Source organism: Sphaerodactylus townsendi, linkage group LG03 (assembly GCF_021028975.2).
Source record: "Sphaerodactylus townsendi isolate TG3544 linkage group LG03, MPM_Stown_v2.3, whole genome shotgun sequence".
Taxonomy (NCBI): Eukaryota; Metazoa; Chordata; class Lepidosauria; order Squamata; family Sphaerodactylidae; genus Sphaerodactylus; species Sphaerodactylus townsendi.
The window spans coordinates 145,844,102-145,866,634 of NC_059427.1; the positions used below are offsets into that span (position 1 = coordinate 145,844,102).

The 22,533-nt window shown below is 47.5% G+C and overlaps 1 protein-coding gene across 1 annotated transcript in view; it reads right to left on the minus strand.

The window, feature by feature from the left end:
* PPP1R3F (protein phosphatase 1 regulatory subunit 3F) overlaps positions 1 to 22,533 on the minus strand; it is a 46,963-nt gene that overhangs the window by 14,252 nt on the left and 10,178 nt on the right. The window contains 1 exon segment of the mRNA XM_048487197.1: positions 4,441 to 4,496. Coding sequence (XP_048343154.1) covers positions 4,441 to 4,496 — 56 coding nt within the window.

Genomic DNA, 22,533 nt, shown 5'->3' on the forward strand with positions numbered 1-22,533 from the left:
TCAGGAACTACAATCCCATCAGCCCCTATCAGCATGGCCAATTGGCCATGCTGGCGAGTTCCCTATTTATGAAACGCAGTTCTATTCTTTCCTGCGCTAACTTCTTCTTTCCAGTGGGGTTTTCCCATGGTTGTCTGTGAAGCGCCCCCAGCTGAGCCAGCTGCCATTTTGCTCGCCCGCCACTTCCTGTGTTGCCCGCCGACTTTGGGGGGGGGGGGGTCTGTAAAATTTTTTAAAGGAAACAAAGAAACCCTTCCGGCTGCACTGCTGGCCCGAACCGTGACAGGAACTGCTATTGGTGGGCGGGGGAGGGACAAGTACAGCCGAAGCAGGCTGAATTCATGCTCTTTCCCGACACTTCCTCTACGGCAGTGGTTCCCAAACTTATTTGGCCTACCGCCCCCTTTCCAGAAAAAATATTACTTAGCGCCCCCTGGAAATTAATTTTTTAAAATTTTAATAGCAATTAAACAGAAAGATATATGTATTAATGTTTCTACCTGTGGCCATCACCGCCCCCCTGGATCGCTGCAGCACCCACCAGGGGGCGGTGGCGCCCACTTTGGGAATCACTGCTCTATGGGAATGGGGGGGGGGGGTGTTGAACTTTGCCCGCTTCCAGAAGCCACGGATCAATCCTGATCTACCACGTGTCCCACACTGAGTCGCCACCCCCTCTGGGTTGGATAACTCAATGTGGACCTGTCAAGATCCACTCTCACGCGATGCTGCCAGGCCTCCAGGGGATAAAACTCCCAAACCCTTTTGCTTGGCGTGCAAAAGAGAATGGTTGCTTGTTGCCGCTTTCTTGCACCTGCTGACACTGGTTATCTCATCCGTTGGCCTTGGCGAGCTGAGTGTCCAGCACACGGTTTCTACTTTGGCAAGCTGTGGGGGAGGGAGCTTGCAGGGGAATGTAACTGCTGCTTTCTGGCACTGCCAGGCATGTATACTATTTGCAGCTTTCAATCAATAAAACAGATTACGCTAACACTCAGGCATGGATTATTGGGAAGGTGGAAAGGCACGACGGGAGCAGAATACAAGTACATAAAGGGCCTCTGACTTTCCCGTCAGACCCCACTGCTGTGTTGTAGTGTAGTGGTTAAGAGCAGGTGGATTCTAATCCGGAGAACCGAGTTCAATTCCCCACTCCTCCACATGAGCGTCAGTGGCGTAGGAGGTTAAGGAGCTTGTGTATCTAATCTGGAGGAACCGGGTTTGATTCCCAGCTCTGCCACCTGAGCTGTGGAGGTTTTTCTGGGGAATTCAGATTAGCCTGTGCACTCCCACACACGCCAGCTGGGTGACCTTGGGCTAGTCACAGCTTCTCAGAGCTCTCTCAGCCCCACCCACCTCACAGGGTGTTTGTTGTGAGGGGGGAAGGGCAAGGAGATTGTCAGCCCCTTTGAGTCTCCTGCAGGAGAGAAAGGGGGGATATAAATCCAAACTCCTCCTCCTCCTCCTCCTCCTCCTCCTCCTCCTCCTCCTCCTCCTGCTCCTCCTTCTTCTCTAGTGAACCAGATTTCTTTCCCTGCTCCTCCACCTGGAGCCTGCTGGGTGACCTTGGCCCTGGCACAGTTCTCTCAGAGCTCTCTCAGCCCCACCTGCCTCACAAGGTGTCTGTTGCGGGGAGAGGAAGGGAAAAGAGTTTGCAAGCCCCTTTGAGTCTCTTTACAGAAGGGAAAGGCAGGGTATAAATCCAAACTCTTTCAAATTGTTCGAGATCTGTGCTTTTTGACTGGATGTGTTTCCCACATTTTGCCTTGAGTACCAGTGAGAAAGATGGGATGCAAATGAACTTAATAACGGCATGTTTCAGATGAGTAGCCATGTTGGTCTGCCGCTGAAAAGCAAGATTACCGTATATACTCATGTATAAGTCGAATTTTTCAGCACATTTTTAATGCTGAAAAAGCTCCCCTCGACTTATATGCGGGTCATTAAAAAAATTGTGTTTTTACTTTGCCGGCCAGCAGGGGGTGCAGTTTTTATGCTAGCGGCACCACAATTTCAGGGTACCCTCAGAGGACACTCTTGACGATACCAGCCAAGTTTGGTAAAGTTTGGTTCAGGGGGTCCAAAGTTATGGATGACCCCTGAAATGAGGTGCCTCATCTCCCCATTGTTTCTCAATGGGAGCTATTAGTAGATGGGGCTACCCTTTTGAGGGTCCATAACTTTGGACCCTCTTGAACCAAACTTCACCAAACCTGAAAACATTCCTCATCAGGAGGAATCTCTTTTATGATACCAGCCAGGTTGAAAGCAGTGAAATTTGGGTCAAGGGGATCAAAGTTATTGACCCCCCAGAAGTTGGGATGCCCCATCCCCATTGTTTACAATGGAAACTAAGTAGTAGATTTTCCTTCATTTCTGATAATATCCCTCTTAAAATCTAAGTTGGGTTAAGGCATTTGGGCATACAGGATGATGTGATGAGGAATCCTAGTTCTGGGGAGGATTTTTAACTCTTGTGGTTTTTTTAGCTTGGCTTCACGCTGGGTTGAGCTAAGGTTTTTGTACTTTTAAAGTTATTGTTGATACCTATATTGTTCTTTGTTGATCCTTCCTTTTCCACTTACCAAGAGCCAGTTTACTGTTTTTTCTTTGAAATAAATATTCAAAAAACATTTTAACCTACTGATGCCTCAATTGATGTAATTTTATTGGCATCTATTTTTATTTTTGAAATTTACCAGCAGCTGCAGCATTTCCCACCCTCGACTAATACGCGAGTCAATAAGTTTTCCCAGTTTTTTGTGGTAAAATTAGGTGCCTCTGAAACTTTATATGAAATGAATGCAGAGCTTATCTGGCAGTATACTAGCGGTAAGTTCAGTAGCACTGTGAGCTTTTGGCAGTCTCGGTTCCCTCTGTCAGATACAATAGATTTTAATTGCAGGGTTTTTTTCCCCCAAACGGAGTCTTAAAAATGTGCCTTCCCAGGATCTGCACCCAGAAATTGTACTGCCCATTCCACTTGTTGGTCTTTAAGGTGCTGCTGGACGAATCCCTTGCAATAAATAAAGTTTGCAATTGTGCCTAATCAATTGAGGTCACAAAACTGAACTTTTCTTGTGACAGAACCTGCATTTTTTGAAGCTGAGCCATGAACACAATTCACCAAGCACTGTGGATGTCTGGACTCCAGCAGAGATTGTGGAATGCCATGCAGCCAATGAAGTGTGGAAATAGCCTCACTTGACAGTCTGTACCCAACAAATCAGGGGACAGAGCTGGCAGTAAGCCCTTCCTTCTTCGCCACCTGATTTCCCTGTCTTATTTCCTTTGCTTTTCCTGTTTTTAAAAATGTCCACCAAAGGCTTCTGAATGCAAGCACAGATGAATAAAAATGGAACCAAAAAGATTAGAAAACACAAATTAAAACATGTATTGTCAAAGGCTTTCACAGCCAGAATCACTGGGGTGCTGTGTGGTTTCCGGGCTGTATGGCCATGTTCTAGCAGCATTCTCTCCTGAAGATGCCAGCCACAGATGCAGGCGAAACGTCAGGAGAGAATGCTGCTAGAACACTGACTATTAGGCCCGGAAATCCACAGCACTCCTGCAACCAATTCCCTGTCAAACATCTCCCTCTGCTATACTCTGTCTCAGAAAAAGATGTTAGTATGGTCAGCTGAGGTGTAGTAGTTGAGAAAATGGTATGCTTCCGCATTAGAATATAGTCCCAGACGAATATGAGAATTATCATTCATTTTTATGTACCACCTTTGTCAAAGCCATTATTTTGGGCTTCATAGAAACTTTGATACAAGAATATTCATAGTTTATATTTATATTTTCAAACAGATGAGGGAAGCAGAGCTAGGTAGGCACTAGGAGCCAGACAGAGAACTCCACAACAAAAAATATCCGGCATGTTGAGTTCTGTGGCGGAGGAATATACCACCCTGAGAAAGACTATAGCAGGCAGGAATTGGGCTGCACAGACCATCAGTGCGTCTCGGAATGGACAATTTCATATTTATTTATTAATGTTATTTATAGTCCACCTTTCATACTGGGACTCAAGGAAGATCACACAGGGTGCGTCAATATGATCGGAAGAGTGGGACGCTCCACTGACCATGCAATAGGATTATGGTTGTAAAACCAATCAGAAATCTAAGAACAGAACAAAATCAAAGCATAAAAGTTAACATAACCCAGTAAACGATGCAAAAATTACATCATGGGACCCAAATTTCGCAAGCTGAACATAGTCGCATAGTGATTTATCCAAGAACGTTGTGGAATCATCTAGAACAGTGACACTCTATTGCCTGCATAGAAAAGCCATCTTGAAAAACCTCATTGTGGATAGTATGCGGAAAGCCAGGAGAGCGGCAGCCTTCTGCCGTATGGGGCTTGCTTACCCAATCCCTACTTTCTGATCAAATATCCCAATCCCACTGAAAAGGCTAAGGCAACCCCTACCTTCCAGACAGGGGGGCTGTGTCATGTCTTCAACCCGCAGCTCGTTCTCATTTGACCTGCAAAGAAAGATGGGCAAAAAAAAAATAAGACAGTGAGGGTTGGCAGTCGTAAAAAGCACTTCCCTAAAGTGGTCCATAACAGAGACAGGACACACTTTGGTCAGGAGAGCACTTGCTTAGGGTTCTTGGTGAAACTTTAAAGCATTATTCTCAGTCGACTGTAATCAGCACATGAGATGTAGTGGCATGATGTAGTGGTTAATAGCAGATGGACTCTAATCTGGAAAACCAGGTTCGATTCCCCACTCCTCCATATGAGCAGTGGATAATAATCTGGAGAACTGGGTTTGATTCCCCACTTCTCCACATGAGTGGCTGACTCTAATCTGGTGAACTAGATTTCTTTCCCTGCTCCTACAGATTCCTGCTGGCTGACCTCAGGCTAGTCACAGTTCTTCAGAACAGCCCAACCTGTCTGCTGTGGGGAGAGGAAGGGAAAGGAGTTTGTAAACCCCTTTGAGTCTTGTTACGGGACAGAAAGGGGGGTATAAATCCAAACTCTTCTTCTTCTCCCCACAGGGAAGTTCCTGGCAGACCGAATGCAGATCTTCACATCCCACGCAAACCACTACACTGCAGTGGCTCATGCTGAGTTTCGTGTGCCTGTCCCAGTTCTGGGCAAAGAAGATGGTGGGGTGGGTTGTCCATGCCCCAAATCACGCAGTCCAGAGTCCCCACGTATCCCATCACCAGACCACAGGACCACCCAGTTCACAGGAGTACTGATGCTCTGGCAAAAGCTCACTGGACAGTCCGTACCCCGCAAATGAGGAGGATGGAGCTGCCAGGGAACCCCTCCTTCTCCACCATCTGATGTCCCTCTGACGACTTCTTTTTTAGGGTGACCTGTATTTTTTAAAAAATGCTCACCATAGGGCATTCCTGAATACAAGCATATGTGAATAAAAACAGAACCCCAAAATGAGAAAGCACACTAAAATAAGACACACTAAGGCTCATTCCGCACATGCAGAATAATGCACTTTCAAACTGCTTTCAGTGCTCTTTGAAGCTGTGCGGAATGGCAAAATCCACTTGCAAACAGTTGGGAAAGTGGTTTGAAAACACATTCTTTTGCGTGTGCAGAAAGGGCCTTAAATAAGTCTGGAGAAGTGGAATTTCAACCAACCAGTTCCAAGTGAATCAAGCGGACAGGAAGTAGGTCTCAACAGGTGAGCTCTCAATCTGTACAGCTCTCCTGGGGATACACAGTCAAGACACAGGAAAGCATGAAGTGGATAAACACTGAATTAAACCATCAGTCCATCAAGGCCAGAATTGGCTACTCAGACTGGCAGCTGCTCTCTTCCTGCTACCTAAATGGAGATGCCGGGGATTGAACCTGGAACCTTCTGTGGGTCAAGCGGGAGCCTGGCCCACTGAGCCGTGGCCCCTCCCCAAGCCAAGCTAGATGTGACAGGAATTGCCATAAAGCACTTTGGAAGGGAAGAGCCAGTTCAAGCACAGCATGCCTGTTGTTCTCACCCACCCCCGTACAAGATATATACCGATTTTCTCTGCACAGGTCACTAAACTGGAAACAAACTCTGATGGGGCAAAAATGTGTTAAAACAGCAGAGATGGATAATGGAAGGGCATTGGCCAGCGTGGTGTAGTGGTTAAGAGCAGGTGGATTCTGATCTGGAGAACTGGGTCTGATTCCCCACTCCTCCACCTGGGTGGCAGAGGCTTATCTGGTGAACCAGATGTGTTTCCGCACTCCTACATTCCTGCTGGGTGACCTTGGGCTAGTCACAGTTCTCTCAGAACTCTCTCAGCTCCACCTGCCTCACAAGGTGTCTGTGGTGGGGAGAGGAAGGGAAAGGAGCTTGTCGGCCACTTTGAGTCTTCTTACAGGAGAGAAAGGTGGGGTATAAATCCAAGCTCTTCTTCTTCTTCCTTCCTGCCCATCTGCCTTGCACTGTAAAACACTGTAAAACACTCACTACTATACCCAAAGCCTCATCCTAAAGATTCCCCCTTGCCGGTGGGTGGGTGGGTGGGTGGGTGTGTGTGGGTGTGTGGGTGTGTGGGTGTGTGTGTGTGTGTGTGTGTGTGTGTGGAGGCAGGTGAGTGGGACCCAACCATCTGCCTCTTGCAGCTGACTCTTATCTTTTACACCCTTTCTCTCTTTCTTCTTCTTCTTCTACTATCATCCCCAATCCAGGCATCTAGGAATTAGACATCAACCAACAGAGTTTCCTCATCACAAAACAGCACCCTTTGCCATCAGGAAGTGTCTGGAACAGGGGTAGGGAACCTGCGGCTCTCCAGATGTTCAGGAACTACAATTCCCATCAGCCCCTACCAGCATGGCCAATTGGCCATGCTGACAGAGGCTGATGGGAATTGTAGTTCCTGAACATCTGGAGAGCCGCAGGTTCCCTACCCCTGGTCTGGAACTACCCAATCTTTCTCTTCTATACCATACTCTTTTACTTAAAAGTCATTATGCCTGGTTTCTTTAAACCCGCACCCCCTTGCTAAAGATACACAGAAGACTCCAAATATTTGCTGCGTGGAACAGGAATTCAGCTGCCTGCTTTCCCCATGGTGGGGAAAACATTGAATAAATACCGTAACGCTAATGCGGATTAATAAACTGCTCAGGATATTAAGCTCTTTGCAGAGTATCTGGAAATACACCAGGGGTACCAGGCCAATACTGCCCAAGTGCCAACTTGACCGTGCCAGCAAGTGGAGCGGGGGGAGGAGAATGGGTACTGCCCACACCTGTTCTTAAACACCTGTGTATCTCTGTGCCAGCACTCGGCTCAGCTGCTATTCTAAGCAGTTTGCAGACTTGCCTTAGGATCATGCTGTTAGCCAATCGATGCAAGCACCCCAGCTAGGATTGCCAGATGCCCCCAAGCCACAAGCAGGGATGGAGGGTAGAGTGGCTAAATCCAGACTGGGAAATTCCCTGGAAATTTATGGGTAGAGCCTGGAGAGGACAGGGAACTCCGTGGGGTACGATGCCATACAACTCAACCTCCAAAGCATCCGTTTTCTCCCGGGGGAACTGACCTTCCCACTGTGCAGATGAGCTGGTTACAACATTCATCAGTGACTACATTTCTGTCACACTCTTCAGCCCCATTCCCCCACCCCGGCCCCAGCAGCCCATAACAATGTAAAATAAAAACACTACAAAAGGCAGCTTTTCACAAGAGTAGAGAACGTACAGATTCATTCAGAAAAACAGAAGTTTCATTTTTGCCGGCGGGCGCCAGTCAGCCGCGGGGGCAACCCCCCCCCCCCCGTGTGGAGTACAAAACCTTTCAGGGGATGACGGTGGAGAAAGGTTGAGGTTTGGGAAGGCAAAGAACAAAGAGTCACCTGCCCCTCTGGGAGAGTCTAGACGGAGCGCAGGCCTGTGTGAGTCGTTCGTCACTTGAACCTTATCACTCAGTGGAAAAAAAATTAAGTTTGGCACAGTTTGAATGAGTGGGGTCTATGTGCCCACCAAGACTACGTATGGCAGCCAGTTGAAGGGGGGTGTTTTTAATTTCTCTTTATTCTACCCCCCCCCCCCAAAAAACAAAAAGAAAACAAACAACAAAAAATCACGGGGACAAAAGCTCAAAATCCAACAACTAATTTAAAAGGGGTGTGTGTATGTGCACATACAAACAGCAGAGCTAAAATTGTAATAATAACGGTGACAGATCAACACATAAGTTTCTATAAAAAGGTTTTCAAATATCTAAAAATTGCAATTATCATCTATATGCCATGCACTCCCCCACTATTGAGAAAGCAGCAAGATCCTCAATCCATTGATTTACAGGAGGTGGGAATTGATCCCTCCAGGGCTATAATACAAGTCTTTTAGGTGTAGAAGAAGAAGAAGAAGAGTTTGGATTTATATCCCCCCTTTCTCTCCTGCAGGAGACTCAAAGGGGCTAACAATCTCCTTGCCCTTCCCCCCTCACAACAAACACCCTGTGAGGTGGGTGGGGCTGAGAGAGCTCCGAGAAGCTGTGACTAGCCCCAGGTCACCCAGCTGGCGTGTGTGGGAGTGTACAGGCTAATCTGAATTCCCCAGATAAGCCTCCACAGCTCAGACGGCAGAGCTGGGAATCAAACCCGGTTCCTCCAGATTAGATACACGAGCTCTTAACCTCCTACGCCACTGCTGCTCCATTTCCTTTGGTCATCCAATTAGCCTCCAAGAGAAGGGCGGGTCGTTTAAAAGTACACGAGCATCCTCAAAAATCAACGAATTTTCCAATACAGAACTGACATGAGTAATAATAACTTCCTCCCAGAAAAACTGAATGACGGGATACATCCCAATGTGGTGCCCACAATCACCTTTTTGACACCAGCCAAGTGTTTTTAGAAAGTGGACAAGGCCAAGTAGGGCTTTTTGTCCAATATGGCTTCTGGAGGACTTTCCAAATTTTTAAAAATGTCACTTTGGCAACAGAATCTTCATTGCGTGCCTGAAGGTAAGCTGTGGCAGCCATTTTGTGGCAGTATTCACCATACTGTGTCAAAATCTCAAAGGTGCCCAAGGGTGCAAAAGGTTGGGGGACCCCTGGTTTTTAAGCGTTGCATTCTGTATGGCAGTCAGTTTGGGGCAAGTGCTAAAAGAGCTTCCAGAGTTTGCTGCCTGCCTGGGCAAAGAGATATTCTGCCACGCACAGCTAGTGGGCTGAATTCAGCTGGAAGGGACGTCACAAGGGGTTGAATCCGGACCAAAGTTTTCCACAAAAAGAAAGGGATTCCATCAGCAGAGCAAACCCCTCCTCCACCACCCCGATCTGTCAAAAAACGCTGATCCTGGGAAACTTTTTTATTCAGAAACAAAGAGCGCGTGCGGACACAGAAGCCAAAGAGCTCTGCGGCAGCAGCTTCCACCATCTTAAAGGGACATTCATGAAGTTTTGGAGGGCGTGCGAATTACTGCAACGGAGATCCATGAATTTATGACTCACATATTACATTTTTTAAACAAGAAGGCTGATTCTCGCAAGCAGCCCGCGGTCACATCTAAGCTGGGAGCCAATACCTTCCACAGACTGAGAGGCACCAAATATGGCTCTATTGAACTGTTTTCTAAAAAAAAAGGCCAAATTTCAAAGGAGATGTTCTTACCAGTACTGAAGGACTGGTCTTCGGCAATTAGCCTGAAGTTATATTGAAACTGGAGTTCCACATGGCATTTAATTTAGTTCGGCATCTTCCCCCTACAATTTCTCTTTTGTTCTTTCGGTTTTTTCGCCGAACTGATTACTTCTTATTCTAATCAACCCTCATACATTATCGGCTGGGGGTGCGCAGTACTTGCAACCAGCCAAAGCTACAGGATTATTACTTTTAATTTTATTGTTTGCAACTGTGATAACGTGGTTGCAAAACAGCAATTGTGAATCATAATTATTTTTTTAAATGGGCAGTAGCTTTAGGTAGTGGCAAAGTAAAAAGCATAATCGCCAATCTACCCAATTCACTGTTGACTAATGAATGCTGGTGCAGGAGAAAAGAAAGTAAACAAGGAAAAAGAAACAAGGACATTTTAAAAGGTTAGTAGTCTCAAGAAACCCTAGTACTGTTTTGATGATCCGCCACTCCATAATGTAGTGTGGTTAATCGCATGTTATGCAAAAATAAAATGATTTAGTTTTACGACTGCACAGAGGACCAGCGAAATGGCTTGGCACCAGCCAATACACAAGTTTTCCTTTTCACCCTCAGATGATGTCTGACGGCAGCAGCCATCTCTGCGGTCAACAGAAAACAGCGTCTCTTTGTGCATTCCTTGAATTAATAGAGAAGAGGAATTTGTAGTGGTTAAGAGCAGGTGGATTCTAACCTGGAGAACCGGGTTTGATTCCCCACTCCTCCACCTGAGTGGCGGAGGCTTATCTGGTGAACCAGATGTGTTTCTGCACTCCTACATTCCTGCTGGGTGACTTTGGGCCAGTCACAGTTCTCTCTGAACTCTCTCAGCCCCACAGACCTCACAAGGTGTCTGTTGTGGGGAGAGGAAGGGAAAGGAGCTTGTAAGCCACTTTGAGTCTCCTTACAGGAGAGAAAGGTGGGATATAAATCCAAACTCTTCTTCTTCTTCTTCATTCACTGTGGTGGTGGAAAATGCCATCGAGCCACAACCGACTTCATGCAACTTGCAGGATTTTCCAAGGCAAGAGAGGTTCAGAGGCGGTTTGTCACTGCCTCCCTCCACGTGCGCTGAGAGAGTTCGGAGAGAACTGTGACTAGCCCAAGACTTCATGTGGAGAGAGTGGGGAACTGAAACTGGTGCTCCAGATTAGATGTATTGTCGAAGGCTTCTCACTTAGACACAGTGTGAAACAGACTTTTCTCTGTGATACACCTCTGAAGATGCCAGCCACAGATGCAGGCGAAACATAAGGAACAAAACCCACCAGACCACGGCCACACAGCCTGGAAAACCCACCAGAACCACTCCAGATTAGAGTTTGTTGCTCATACGGAGGAGACGGAAACAAATCCGTTTCACCGGATCAGAGTCCGCCATTCACACGGAGGAGTGGGAAAACAAACCCAGTTCTGCAAGTTAGAGTCTGCCGCTTTTACACCATGTCATTCACTAACACTGTCTACTGGGACCAGATGCTCACATAGGGCCTGACTGCATGTTAGGGTCTCTGCAATCTATGAACACCCACCCCAATGAATGCCTATCAAAATGAGGGGTATTTCATTCGTTCTGGGGTGGGGAGAAGAAAGAAGACACTTCGCTATTTCCTCCAGTGCTTTTGGTTTTGCTCTATTTCCTGCCTTCACAAATGGAGAGAAAGAGCCATCTGGGCTAAAAGGTGCATTTGATCTCAAATTGGCTGTGCATTAACAAATTTAGCACTGTACTTCAGTATAAAGTAGTGGGCCTCCCACCCTTCACAAATGCATCTACACAATGCTCCCACCCCCCTCAAAAAACTGGGTCAGTCACAGAAAAGGCAGGGGGCTTTGTGTATTTTTTTGGGGGGGGGTCCTTGAGGCATGCAGTAAAAATTATTTTGTAAATTATCTAAAAGAAATCCTTCCCAGAGGCGAATGACAGCAGCTGAGTATCCTTCGTACCTTCGGGACCGTCTTACCCCATATGTCCCTACACGGCCTCTACGTTCGTCAGAGGCCAATTTACTGGCGGTCCCTAGCCCCTCGATGATGCGGCTGGCCTCTACCCGGGCCAGGGCCTTTACAGCCCTGGCCCCTGCCTGGTGGAACACTTTACCACCAGCTATCCTGGCCCTGCGGGATCTTGGAGAGTTCCGCAGGGCCTGTAAGACCAAATTGTTCCACCGGGCGTTTGGAGGGGCCGGCCACTGATTTGCGCCCCCCCCCCCTTTTCCCTTTCCCCCTCCCTTACACTCTGGGTTCTCCGCTCCCCTGTTTTATTTTCCAGGGTGGATCTATGAAGTTTATGTTTTTACGGTGGACGCCAATGTAACGTTATTAATTACCGTTTTAATTGGGTTTTTATTGTAATTATTGTTTTACTGTGTTGTTCACCGCCCAGAGCCCTTCGGGGGAGGGGCGGTATATAAAACCAATTATAAATAAATAAAAATAAATAAGGGGCAAAGGCTGGGTGGGGGTGGGGAATAAGCCTGCTCAAGCCTGCACTGGGAGATCAGAGAATAGGGGGGGGGGGGGCAGAGATCTCAAGAGTGGTTTCCCACGCTCACATCATTCCTATGGGTCCTCAGAGTATATTCCAGACCACAAAAAAACCCATTAGTAACACCTGCAAAATTCCCCTGCTTCTTAACCAAATCGCTGTCAGTCGGGACTGGCACTATTTAAACAAAGGTACCAAAGAAGAATTCGTCGACTGGTTTCAAGGTTGGTCTCAGCACAGTCCAGCCAAAAACGATCCGAACCGAGCCTCTCATATCATTCCAAATGTTCTCGAACCGAAACACAGTTCTCCTCATTGGGAATTAGGCAGCATTTTAAATTCAGCCTCAAAGAACACATTGTCAGTATCAAGCCTCTGCTTGGAATCAAGTGAAGTAATAATGAAAGGGATGGGATGCCTCTGAGAATATATGGAGTATATTTTATTCACCACTGAATAAACAGCCGACCCCTGAATGACTGGGATTTATCAGGAAGGACTTGCCTATTAGCAAAAAGTTATTTCTAGGAAGACTTTTTAAGAACATGGGCCCCCGCACATTCTTTTGCCTTTACATGTTATAATTGCTTTTCCACAACTACAACCACAGAATCTGCCTTTACCATTAAGGATCTCCTCAGCCTTCCCCAGGGCTAAAACCAATTTAGTTAATAGTAGTTCCAAATGTCCCCAGTGGAATCTGCATTTTAGGGGTTACTACACCTGCTTTCTTCAGAGCATCCAATACAGAGCATCAAATACTGTTTCCATAAGCCCGAGGGTTAGTTGTATTTGAATAGTAGCCAGGACTACCGGAAAGGAAGGCTGCACGGCACAGTCTGATGCTGTAAGATCTCAAGCAGGGTCAGTACACGGAAGAGCAGACCACCAAGAAAGACTCTGCAGGGGAAAGCAGTGGCACGCTGCTCACATTTTAAATTGTCGTGTGTGTTTCTTTAAATTGAGAGGTAAGTTGTAGAAAGAAGAAGGGTGAAAAGCAGATAAGAAATGGAGGTGATGGGTTGTCACTGGGGAGTGACCGGGTAGATTCTGTGCTGTACTGAGAGAGAGACTAGAAAAGAAGTCAACTTCTAATAGGATTTCACATACGTAGACAGAGAACGGATGTAAAATGAAAGTCATCTCAGCAGAAGACTGTGGACTCTGTTTGTTTTACTTGTTGTCAATTATTTCTTGAAACCTTCAAGCTAAACAGCATATACAAATAAATGTTTATTTCGTTAAATGTAACCTGGAATCCCACCCTGGTAATTTCCTCAAGACCACGGAGTCCCTCGAAACTGCTTTAAACCTCAGACGCGCAACTTTAGGGGAAAGGATAAGGGGGTTTGGAATTAAATTTCTGATGGCAGCGAAATATACGGAGAGAAAGAAAGGAGTAAACATTATTTTACACCTACGTATATTTATTTGTAAAGAAATAAGCGTGAGCATTGCACCACCTCTTTAGCTTCTCGCTTGCATTAAAAGTCCCTTTCTATGGTCGCTCTGAAATGGAAACTAAGCAGGCTCAGTACTTAGATGGGAAACCACCAAGGAAGACTCTGCAGAGAAAGGCCATGGCAAACTACCTCTGCTTCTCACCTGCCTGGAAGGATCCTTGATGGAGTTGCTGTAAGTCTGCTGCGACTTGAAGAAGAAGAAGAAGAAGAAGAAGAAGAAGAAGAAGAAGAAGAAGAAGAAGAAGAAGAAGAAGAAGAAGAAGAAGAAGAAGAAGAAGAAGAAGAAGAAGAAGAAGAAGAAGAAGAAGAGGAGGAGGAGGAGGAGGAGGAGGAAGAGGAGGAGGAGGAGGAGGAGTTTGGATTTATATCCCCCCTTTCTCTCCTGCAGGAGACTCAAAGGGGCTGACAATCTCCTTGCCCTTCCCCCCTCACAACAAACACCCTGTGAGGTGGGTGGGGCTGAGAGAGCTCCGAGACTAGCCCAAGGTCACCCAGCTGGCGTGTGTGGGAGTGTGCAGGCTAATCTGAATTCCCCAGATAAGCCTCCACAGCTCAGGCGGCAGAGCTGGGAATCAAACCCGGTTCCTCCAGATTAGATACACGAGCTCTTAACCTCCTACGTCACTGCTGCTCCTTGACAGCGCTTTACACACACACTGCACTGTTGGGTACCCCACCTAAAAGCAGGGGGAGTGCAGTGCCGGCCACAGAATTTAGCACCCAGAGACCCCACCCAAATTTTTAAAGTCCATTTCTAGCAGCCGTGCTGGCAAAGATAATTTTTGAAAGCATGCAGCCAATTCTTGGTGAAATCTCAAAAGGGCTCAGATGAACTTCCCACTTGTGAAGAAGACAGAAGTCATGTCTTATCAAGTTTTCTTAATTCCTTTAAAAAGCAGAAGAAAAACAAATACATATGTATGCTTCAGAATTCAGCATTTTTTGATGCAGAATCAGAATAGTCCCAATGCACAATGTTACCGGGGGGTGGGGGTGGCAGGAGGTTGCGCTCAGAACATGAATATCTTAACAAACTCCTAAAGTCCTATAAGGAGACTCCTACAGGGAGACTCAATGTGGCTTACAAGCTCCTTTCCCTTCCTCTCCCCACAACAGACACCTTGTGAGGTAGGTGGGGCTGAGAGAGAGAACTTTGACTAGCCCAAGGTCACCCAGCAGGAATGTAGGAGTGCGGAAACACATCCGGTTCACCAGATAAGCCTCTGCCACTCAGGTGGAGGAGTGGGGGATCAAACCCGGTTCTCCAGATTAGAATCCACCTGCTCTTAACCACGACACCGCGCGGGCTGTGATTTAGTGATATAGACCCCATTGGAAAAGTGTTCTCAGAAAAAAGGCAAGTTCATTTTGTGAGACCTGAACCCTGTGAAAAGCAATCAAGGACCCGAGGATTGTATCTTACAGCAGAGTATATTCCTAAACAATTTCAACACTGTTTTCAGCACAAGAACGTTAGAAGAGCCCTGCTTGATCAGACCAGCGGTCCATTTGGAACAGAATCCTGTCTCACACAGCAGCCAAACAATTATTCTGGAGGGCCACCAAAGGGCATCGGAGTCCAGGTCTTCCCATAAAGTTGCCTCCTGGCACTGGAGGTTCCCTTTAGCCCCCATGGCTAGCAGCCTCTACCGGACCTCTCCTCTGTCAATCTATCTAATCCTCTTTTAAAGCCATCTGTGCCTGGGGACATCACTACACCCCCTGGCAGCAAATTCCACATTTTAATCACCAGCTGAGTAAAGAAGTATTTCCTTCTGTAGAAGTATTTCCTTTTGTCCGTTTGGAATCTATTGACCATCAGTGTCACTCGATGCCCTCGAGTTATAGTATTTTGGGAGAGGGCATCCAGCAAATTTTGCCAACTATGGACTGTTGTGGGTTTTCCGGGTTGTATGGCTTTGTTGTAGTAGCATTTTCTCCTGAAGGTTCGCCTGCATCTGTGGCTGGCATCTTTAGAGGAAGATTCCTCTGAAGTTGCCAGCCACAGATGCAGGCGAAACATCAGGAGAAAATGCTACTGGAACACGGCCACATAACCCGGAAAACCCACAACACTCTATTGATTCTGTGAAAGCCTTTGACAATTGATTGGTGTTTGGAATATGCTGCCACAGGAGGTGGTGATGGCCACTAACCTGGATAGCTTTAAAAGGGGCTTGGACAGATTGATGGAGGAGAAGTCGATTTACGGCTACCAATCTTGATCCTTTTTGATCTGAGATTGCAAATGCCTTAACAGTCCAGGTGCTCGGGAGCAGCAGCAGCCGCAGAAGGCCATTGCTTTCACCTCCTGCATGTGAGCTCCCAAAGGCACCTGGTGGGCCACCGCGAGTAGCAGAGTGCTGGACTAGATGGACTCTGGTCTGATCCAGCAGGCTAGTTCTTATGTTCCTATGTTCTCACTATTGGAGCCCATGGTAGCAGGAATCCCACACACACACAGGGTGCCCTGGGGTGCAGCCACTGCCAGCACCTTTCTCGGCCCCCACCCAGTGTTTTTGGAAAGCAGGTGGGACTTCTGTCCAGCTGAGCTTGCAGACCTGCAAAAAAGACTTGCTTTGGGGCAGCGGCTGCCATCACCACGCAAGCCTCTTCACTGTGTCATGATAAGCTATCCGTGTTGAACCTGTAGGGACTTTTTAAAAGAGGGATCTTGTTGAGCATCTTCCCCATGAAACTCTGAAGAGATACTGTCTGTGAGAGTTACATATTCCACTTCAGAACTTTTTAAGTTATTGTTGGTACCACACTGTTTTTTCTTTGAAATAAATATTTAAAAACATTTTTATTGGTATCTGTTTTTATTTTTGAAATTTACCAGCAGCTGCTGCATTTTCCACCCTAGACTTACACACGAGTCAATAAGTTTTCCCAGTTTTCTGTGGTAAAATTAGGTGCCTCAACTTATATGCAGGTCAACTTATGCACAAGTATATACGGTGGTTCAATTTGCAGTGGGAAAAGCTATCTGGGGCAGGTACTGGTTAGCACCCAGTTCTGCTTCATGCCCACCTTTTCCAAGCCCTGGAATACGTTTGCAACACCCCTCCAAAAAAATTTCTGGTTTTTAAAAAATAAACTGAAGAATAAGGCGACTGCAAAGCTGGGTTTATTTCATGGATGAAGATACTGCTATGTCTGCTGTTAAAACTCTACCAGTGCTGTTCTAAGCAACTCACCCCAGAATTCTGCTCAAATGTATTTAATGGGGTTTATTCCTGGGAAAGAAACCGCACAACCGCCCAGTTTCAGAGGGTAGATGTGCTGATTTGCAGTACATTCCGGCCCAGTTGCACCTCAGAGACCAACCAGATTTTGAGATTACACGCTTTCAAGTTCCCTTTGTGAAATACAAATGGGAATTATGATTTATCAGCCTTAATACCCAAGGCTAGAAGGTTGTTACAAAGGAAATAGAAGGATCCAAAGGCTGATGGATCTTCATTGGTTTCTGGCAAAGGGAACTATGACTCTTGAAAGCTCCTACCCCCAAAGCTGTTTTTGTCTCCAAGGTGCTACTAGATTGGAATCTAGCGGTACCGTGTTTCCCCGAATATAAGACAGTGTCTTATATTAATTTTTGCTCCCAAAGATGCGCTATGTCTTATTTTCAGGGGATGTCTTGTTTTTCTGTGTTCTGCTCGTCGGGCATGCTTCCAAACAAAAACTTTGCTACGTCTTACTTTCAGGGGATGCCTTATATTTTGCACTTCAGCAAAACCTTGACTACGTCTTATTTTCAGGGGATGTCTTATATTCGGGGAAACAGGGCAGGATGCCCCCCGGCCTGTGTCTTCACCCCCATCCAAACCAGAACAAAATCAGAATAGATGTGGCCCCTTCCACCTCTTCGTCTGCTAGCTGTAAAAAAAAGAAAAAACAGAATCACCAGACAAAGCAAGTTTCAAAGGTCGTCACTGACTCTGCACCTGACGAGTGGGTGGGGATTTCTGCTCAGAGGGAACGTAACAAGATACCATCTACTCGTTTTTAACCCCACCATCTGTGAAGTCAAGAGACCACGAAGACACGTCGCTGTCACCTGGGGCTAGCAGAGAAAATACTTGCAGGAGGTTTTTTATTCTAACCAGTCCCTTCACACATGCATTTTTGAAACCCTTCCAAGTACCAACCCTGCTTAGCTTCCAACTTATGGCAACCCCAGCTAGGGGCTTTCAAGAGCAGTTGAGAAGCAGAGGTAGTTTGCCATTGCTCTCCTCTGCAAAAAAGCTGTCCTTGTTGGCCTCCCATCCAAGTATCAATTGGACTTCATTTCCAACTTATGGTGACCTCAGCAAGAGGATGTCAAGGGAAGCGAGGTGGTTTGTCATCACCTTCCTCTGCAGAGTCTTCCTGGGTGGTCTCCCATCCAAATATTGACCCCGCTTAGCTTCCAACTAATATCGACCTCAGCAAGGGGCTTTCAAGTCAAGTGAGAAGAAGAGGTGGTTTGCTGTTGCCTTCCTCCACAGCGCTGTCCTTGGTGGCCTCCCATCCAAGTACCAATCCTGCTTCGTTTCCAACTTACGGCAAACCCCAGCTATGGGCTTCAACATGAGTGAGAAACAGAGGTGGAGTACCATTGCCTTCCTCTATAGCTAGGGGTTTCAAGGCAAGTGAGAAGCAGAGGTGCTTTGCGATTGTCTTCTTCTGCAGAGCCTTCCTTGGTGTCTTCCATCCAAATACTGCCTCTGCACAGCTTCAAACATGGCAACCCCAGTAATGGGCTTTCAATGCAACTGAGAAACAGAGCTGGTTTGCCACTGTCTTCCTCTCCAGAGCCACCCTTGGTGGTCTCCCTTCCAAGTACTGTTTAAATTCCAGTTTATGGCAACCCCTACAAGAGGCTTTCAAGGCAAGCAAAAAGCAGAGGTGGTTTGCCATTGACTTCCCCTGCAGAGTATCCCTTGGTGGACTCCCATCCAAGGACTGACCCTGCTTCGCTTCCAACTTATGGCAACCCCAGCAAGAGACTTTCAAGACAAATGAGAAGCAGAGATGATTTGCCATTACCTTCTTCTACAGAGTCTTCTTTGATGGTTCCCCATCCAGGCTTCTGATTGCTGAGATCAAGCTACTCTGCTTCACCTTTCACAAAATGCCCCTAGGAAAAGCTTTCCATCAGCAACCATCCCATGGTCCGTTTTGGGACAAAAGTTGCCATTCTCCCCTTCCACACGACAAGCGGCAAGCGGCCTTGGCCAATCAAACATCTGTCCGCTTTAGCAAAGTCACAGCCGGTTGCCGCCAGCAGCCATGCAGCCAGCTGGCCTACAGGGGCATCACATGATTCGAAAAAGTGGTCAGCAGACCGACAACGGCATGACATGGGTAAGTCTTAGGCTAGGACTGGATTACAAGGATAGGGAAAAAAGTGGGCAATGCCCCACAAAAGTCATCTTAGGCAAGGGTGGACTTGTTTGGTGAAAGGCATCATTCTGGCCAAGAGAGAGGTGTCCGCATAACCAATGGATGCCCTGAGAAGCACCCCTACCAAGCCCGGAAGAAACATCTTTGACAAAGGAAATGTCACACACTGGTGGTCGGAGAACTTTTTTCACAAACCAGAACTGCACTAGATGACTGTCATTACTCAACAGATGAGCTGTAAAGAGCAGGTTATGTGTATCTATAATGTTCTCCTGGAGGCAATATCAGGCATCTTGGATGGGTGATTTCCAACCTATTCTCAGAGAGGCAGGACTAAAATATGTCACTTCCTGTGGAGGCTTGGAATCCATCTTAGATCCCCAGTATTGTTCCTGCCTCAGCAGGGAGAGCAGTGCTTGTGCAGGGCTCCAAGCACCTTGGCTGTTTTTGGCTTATCCTTTTTTCCTCTTTTGTCTCCGTGATTTTTTACCTTTCGTCTTGCATCTTGTATGTGTTTCTGTCTTTGTTCTTCCAGTTTTCGTGTGGTAAGCCTCCCCTCTTGTTTCCCACCCAAACGACTGCCATAAAATGGCTGCCCAGCGCTCCTATGTGCGTTCCTTCTCCCCCCCACCTGAGGCCTTTGGCAGGTCGGCAGCGGAGGGTACCCGGGTGGTGACCCATAAGGGTCTGCGGCAGCCCGGCAGGTCTGGAGTCTCAGGAGAGGTCTCCCTTCCCCACTCTTCAGCGGCACTGACGGCAACGGAGGCCGCAACTTCAGCAGTGCCTCAGACCGCGGCACAAGCTTCAGGCGCCAAGACCCCGGCAGCAAAAAAGATGCAGCAAGAGCACTCGGGGGCTGCACCAAGACGCAGGATCACCAGCGTCCCAGTCAGGGCCGTGACAGTTGTAGCTCCTATTTCTCCCCCACGTAATCAAGTAGCGCAGTTCAGCCTCACCAGTGGCGAGGGCTTGGGGGAACGTCGGGGAAACGAGGAAGGCGCCATTGGCTTGTTAGTGGCCGAGGCAATGATCCGCAGACCAGGCAAGATCAGGGAGAGTTGGTGAGGGAGGGAATTACCCCAACCTGGGGCAACCCCTACCATTGCAGACCCAGCTTCCTGGGCAAATGTTTCTGCTCAGGAACTAATGAATCTCTTCAGGACAACAATGAGGGAGGAGATCTCTCTCCATGACAGGTAAAGAGAAACTGCCAAGCTCAGGGGGAGGCGCAGATCGTGCTCTCGGAGGGGGCATAGGCGCAGATATCCGTCCAGTTCCTCCTCCAGGTCCCCCCACCCCCCTCTTCTTACAGAGATCCCCTTAATCTACCCGAAGAGGAGGAGATTAGTGAAGGAGAATTAGGGGATTCCTCTGAGCACTTCTCAGAGGCAGAGGAGGATACCATTGAGCCTAAAGAAAAATGCATAAGGTTTTTCAAGAAGGAGGACCTAGCCCTTATCATGGCTAAGACAATCGCAGCTTTAGAGCTACAGGACCCAGCGGATGCTGAGGATCCTTCCACATCCAAGAAACCAGTTAAAGGCTGCCCAAAGGGCAAGAAGGGAATTTTTCCCCAGGCAGAGGATACTCCAGATGGCTTCCCACTTCCCGAGTATTTTGAGAAAAGTATAAAAAAGGAATGGGACAATTTGGAAGCCATCAAGAGCTGTCCTTCCTATCTCAAAAATCTTTATGTGCTCCCAGAGAATATCCATAATATTACAAAGACTCCTCTAGTTGATGCACCAGTAGTGGCCTTACAATCGGGAGGACTAGTCACAAAGGATGGGGAGGGCACTTTAAAGGATGTCACGGATCACAGGGCAGACGTGTTCTTGAAAAGGATCCATGACATGTTGGCCTTAAGCATTAGGGCCCTTGCTCCGTAGGCTTCTCATTATGATTCCTCCTGAAGCACAAGGCTTGAGAGAAGGTTTAGAGAGGGTACTAACAGCAGTATCATACTGGGCCGACTCCATATTTGATTCCCTCATGCTGGTTTCCCGGGCATTAGCATTGGGTATAGTTGTGAGGAGACAGGCCTGGCTAAGACTTTGGTTCGCAGACTTCCACTCCAAGCAAGTGATGTCTACCTATGACTATCATGGCTCCAGGCTTTTTGGAAGGGAATCAGATGCTGTCCTAGTGGAAACTAAAGGAAATAAAAAGTCTATGCCTAGGTATGTCAAGTCAGATCAAGGCTCTTCTACCTAAAGGCCTTACACCACATTCCACACACAATGCACACTTGCACGGGCTCCCAGGGATGGCAGACGTTGGTTTCCTCAACAACATCAGCAGCAGCAACCCTTTCGTAGATGCAACTACTTCGGCAGTTCCTTTCGTCCCTCCAATCCTCGACAGGCCAACAGAGGGGGCAAATCCTTCCAGCCAGAACACCCTTCTAGATTTTGACTGCGGTGGTCGACTGCAGCATTTTCACCACTGTTGGGTGGGTGACCATGTCGACTGCTGGACAAAAGAGGTCATGATTTCAGGCTATCTTCTGGAATTTTCAACGTTTCCACGGTCCCGCTTCAGAACATATCCTCCTCAATGCAGTCCAGACACACTAAACAGAACCCGAGAAGCCATTCAACTTCTAATGAACATTCAGGCCATCGAACCAGTGCCCACTTCGGAGCGTTCTTGCGGTGTTTATTCACATTTTTTCACTGTGCCCAGGAGGAACGGCGATTGACGGGCCATCTTGAACCTCAGATACATGAACAGGTTCATCCGTCTACATCACTTCAGGATGGAAACCCTGAGGTCCATTGTGGAGGCCCTCCGTCCAGGCGACTACATGACATCCCTGGACTTGACGGAGGTGTACTTGCACATTCCCATCAATCATCTCCACAGACGTTTCCTTCGGTTTGCAGTGGGATCAGAGCACTTCCAATACAAGTCTCTCCCCTTCGGTCTCACCACAGCACTGCGAGTTTTCTCGAAGGTCCTTTTAGTACCCATCATGGCTCTCCGGGAACAACATCCTGGTCCTCTCTAGGTCCAGAGAGCAAGCCCTCTGGGATCTGGATGTCGTCCTGACTACCCTTCGTCATCAAGGGATTTTGGTCAACCTGCAGAAGAGTTCTCTGGTTCCAGCTACACAGATGGAGCATTTGGGTGCAATAATAGACACTGTACCCAACCGCCTTTTCATTCCTCCAACCAAGATACTCAAGATCCAGAGGTTGGTAGCAGTCTTCATCCCAGCCAGGAAGGCTTCCCTCCTACAACTTGCGAGGCTGATGGGGCTCTTCATATCCGTCATCGATATGCTGCAGTGGGGGAGATTCCATGCACGGACCCTGCAAGAGTTCCTACGACCTCATCAATTCCAAATCATGAGAAAGAGAGATCGGTCCCTACAGATCACCAGACAACTTCGCACCAGTCTTCAATGGTGGTCTCATCGGCGGAATCTCTCAATGGGGAAAGTCTACATCTACCCACACAGGCTGCAGCTGTTCACCGACGCCAGTCTCTGCGGGTGGGGTGCATCCTTGCAAGAGGACATCGCCCAGGGTCTCTGGACATCGACCCAAACCCGTCTACCCAT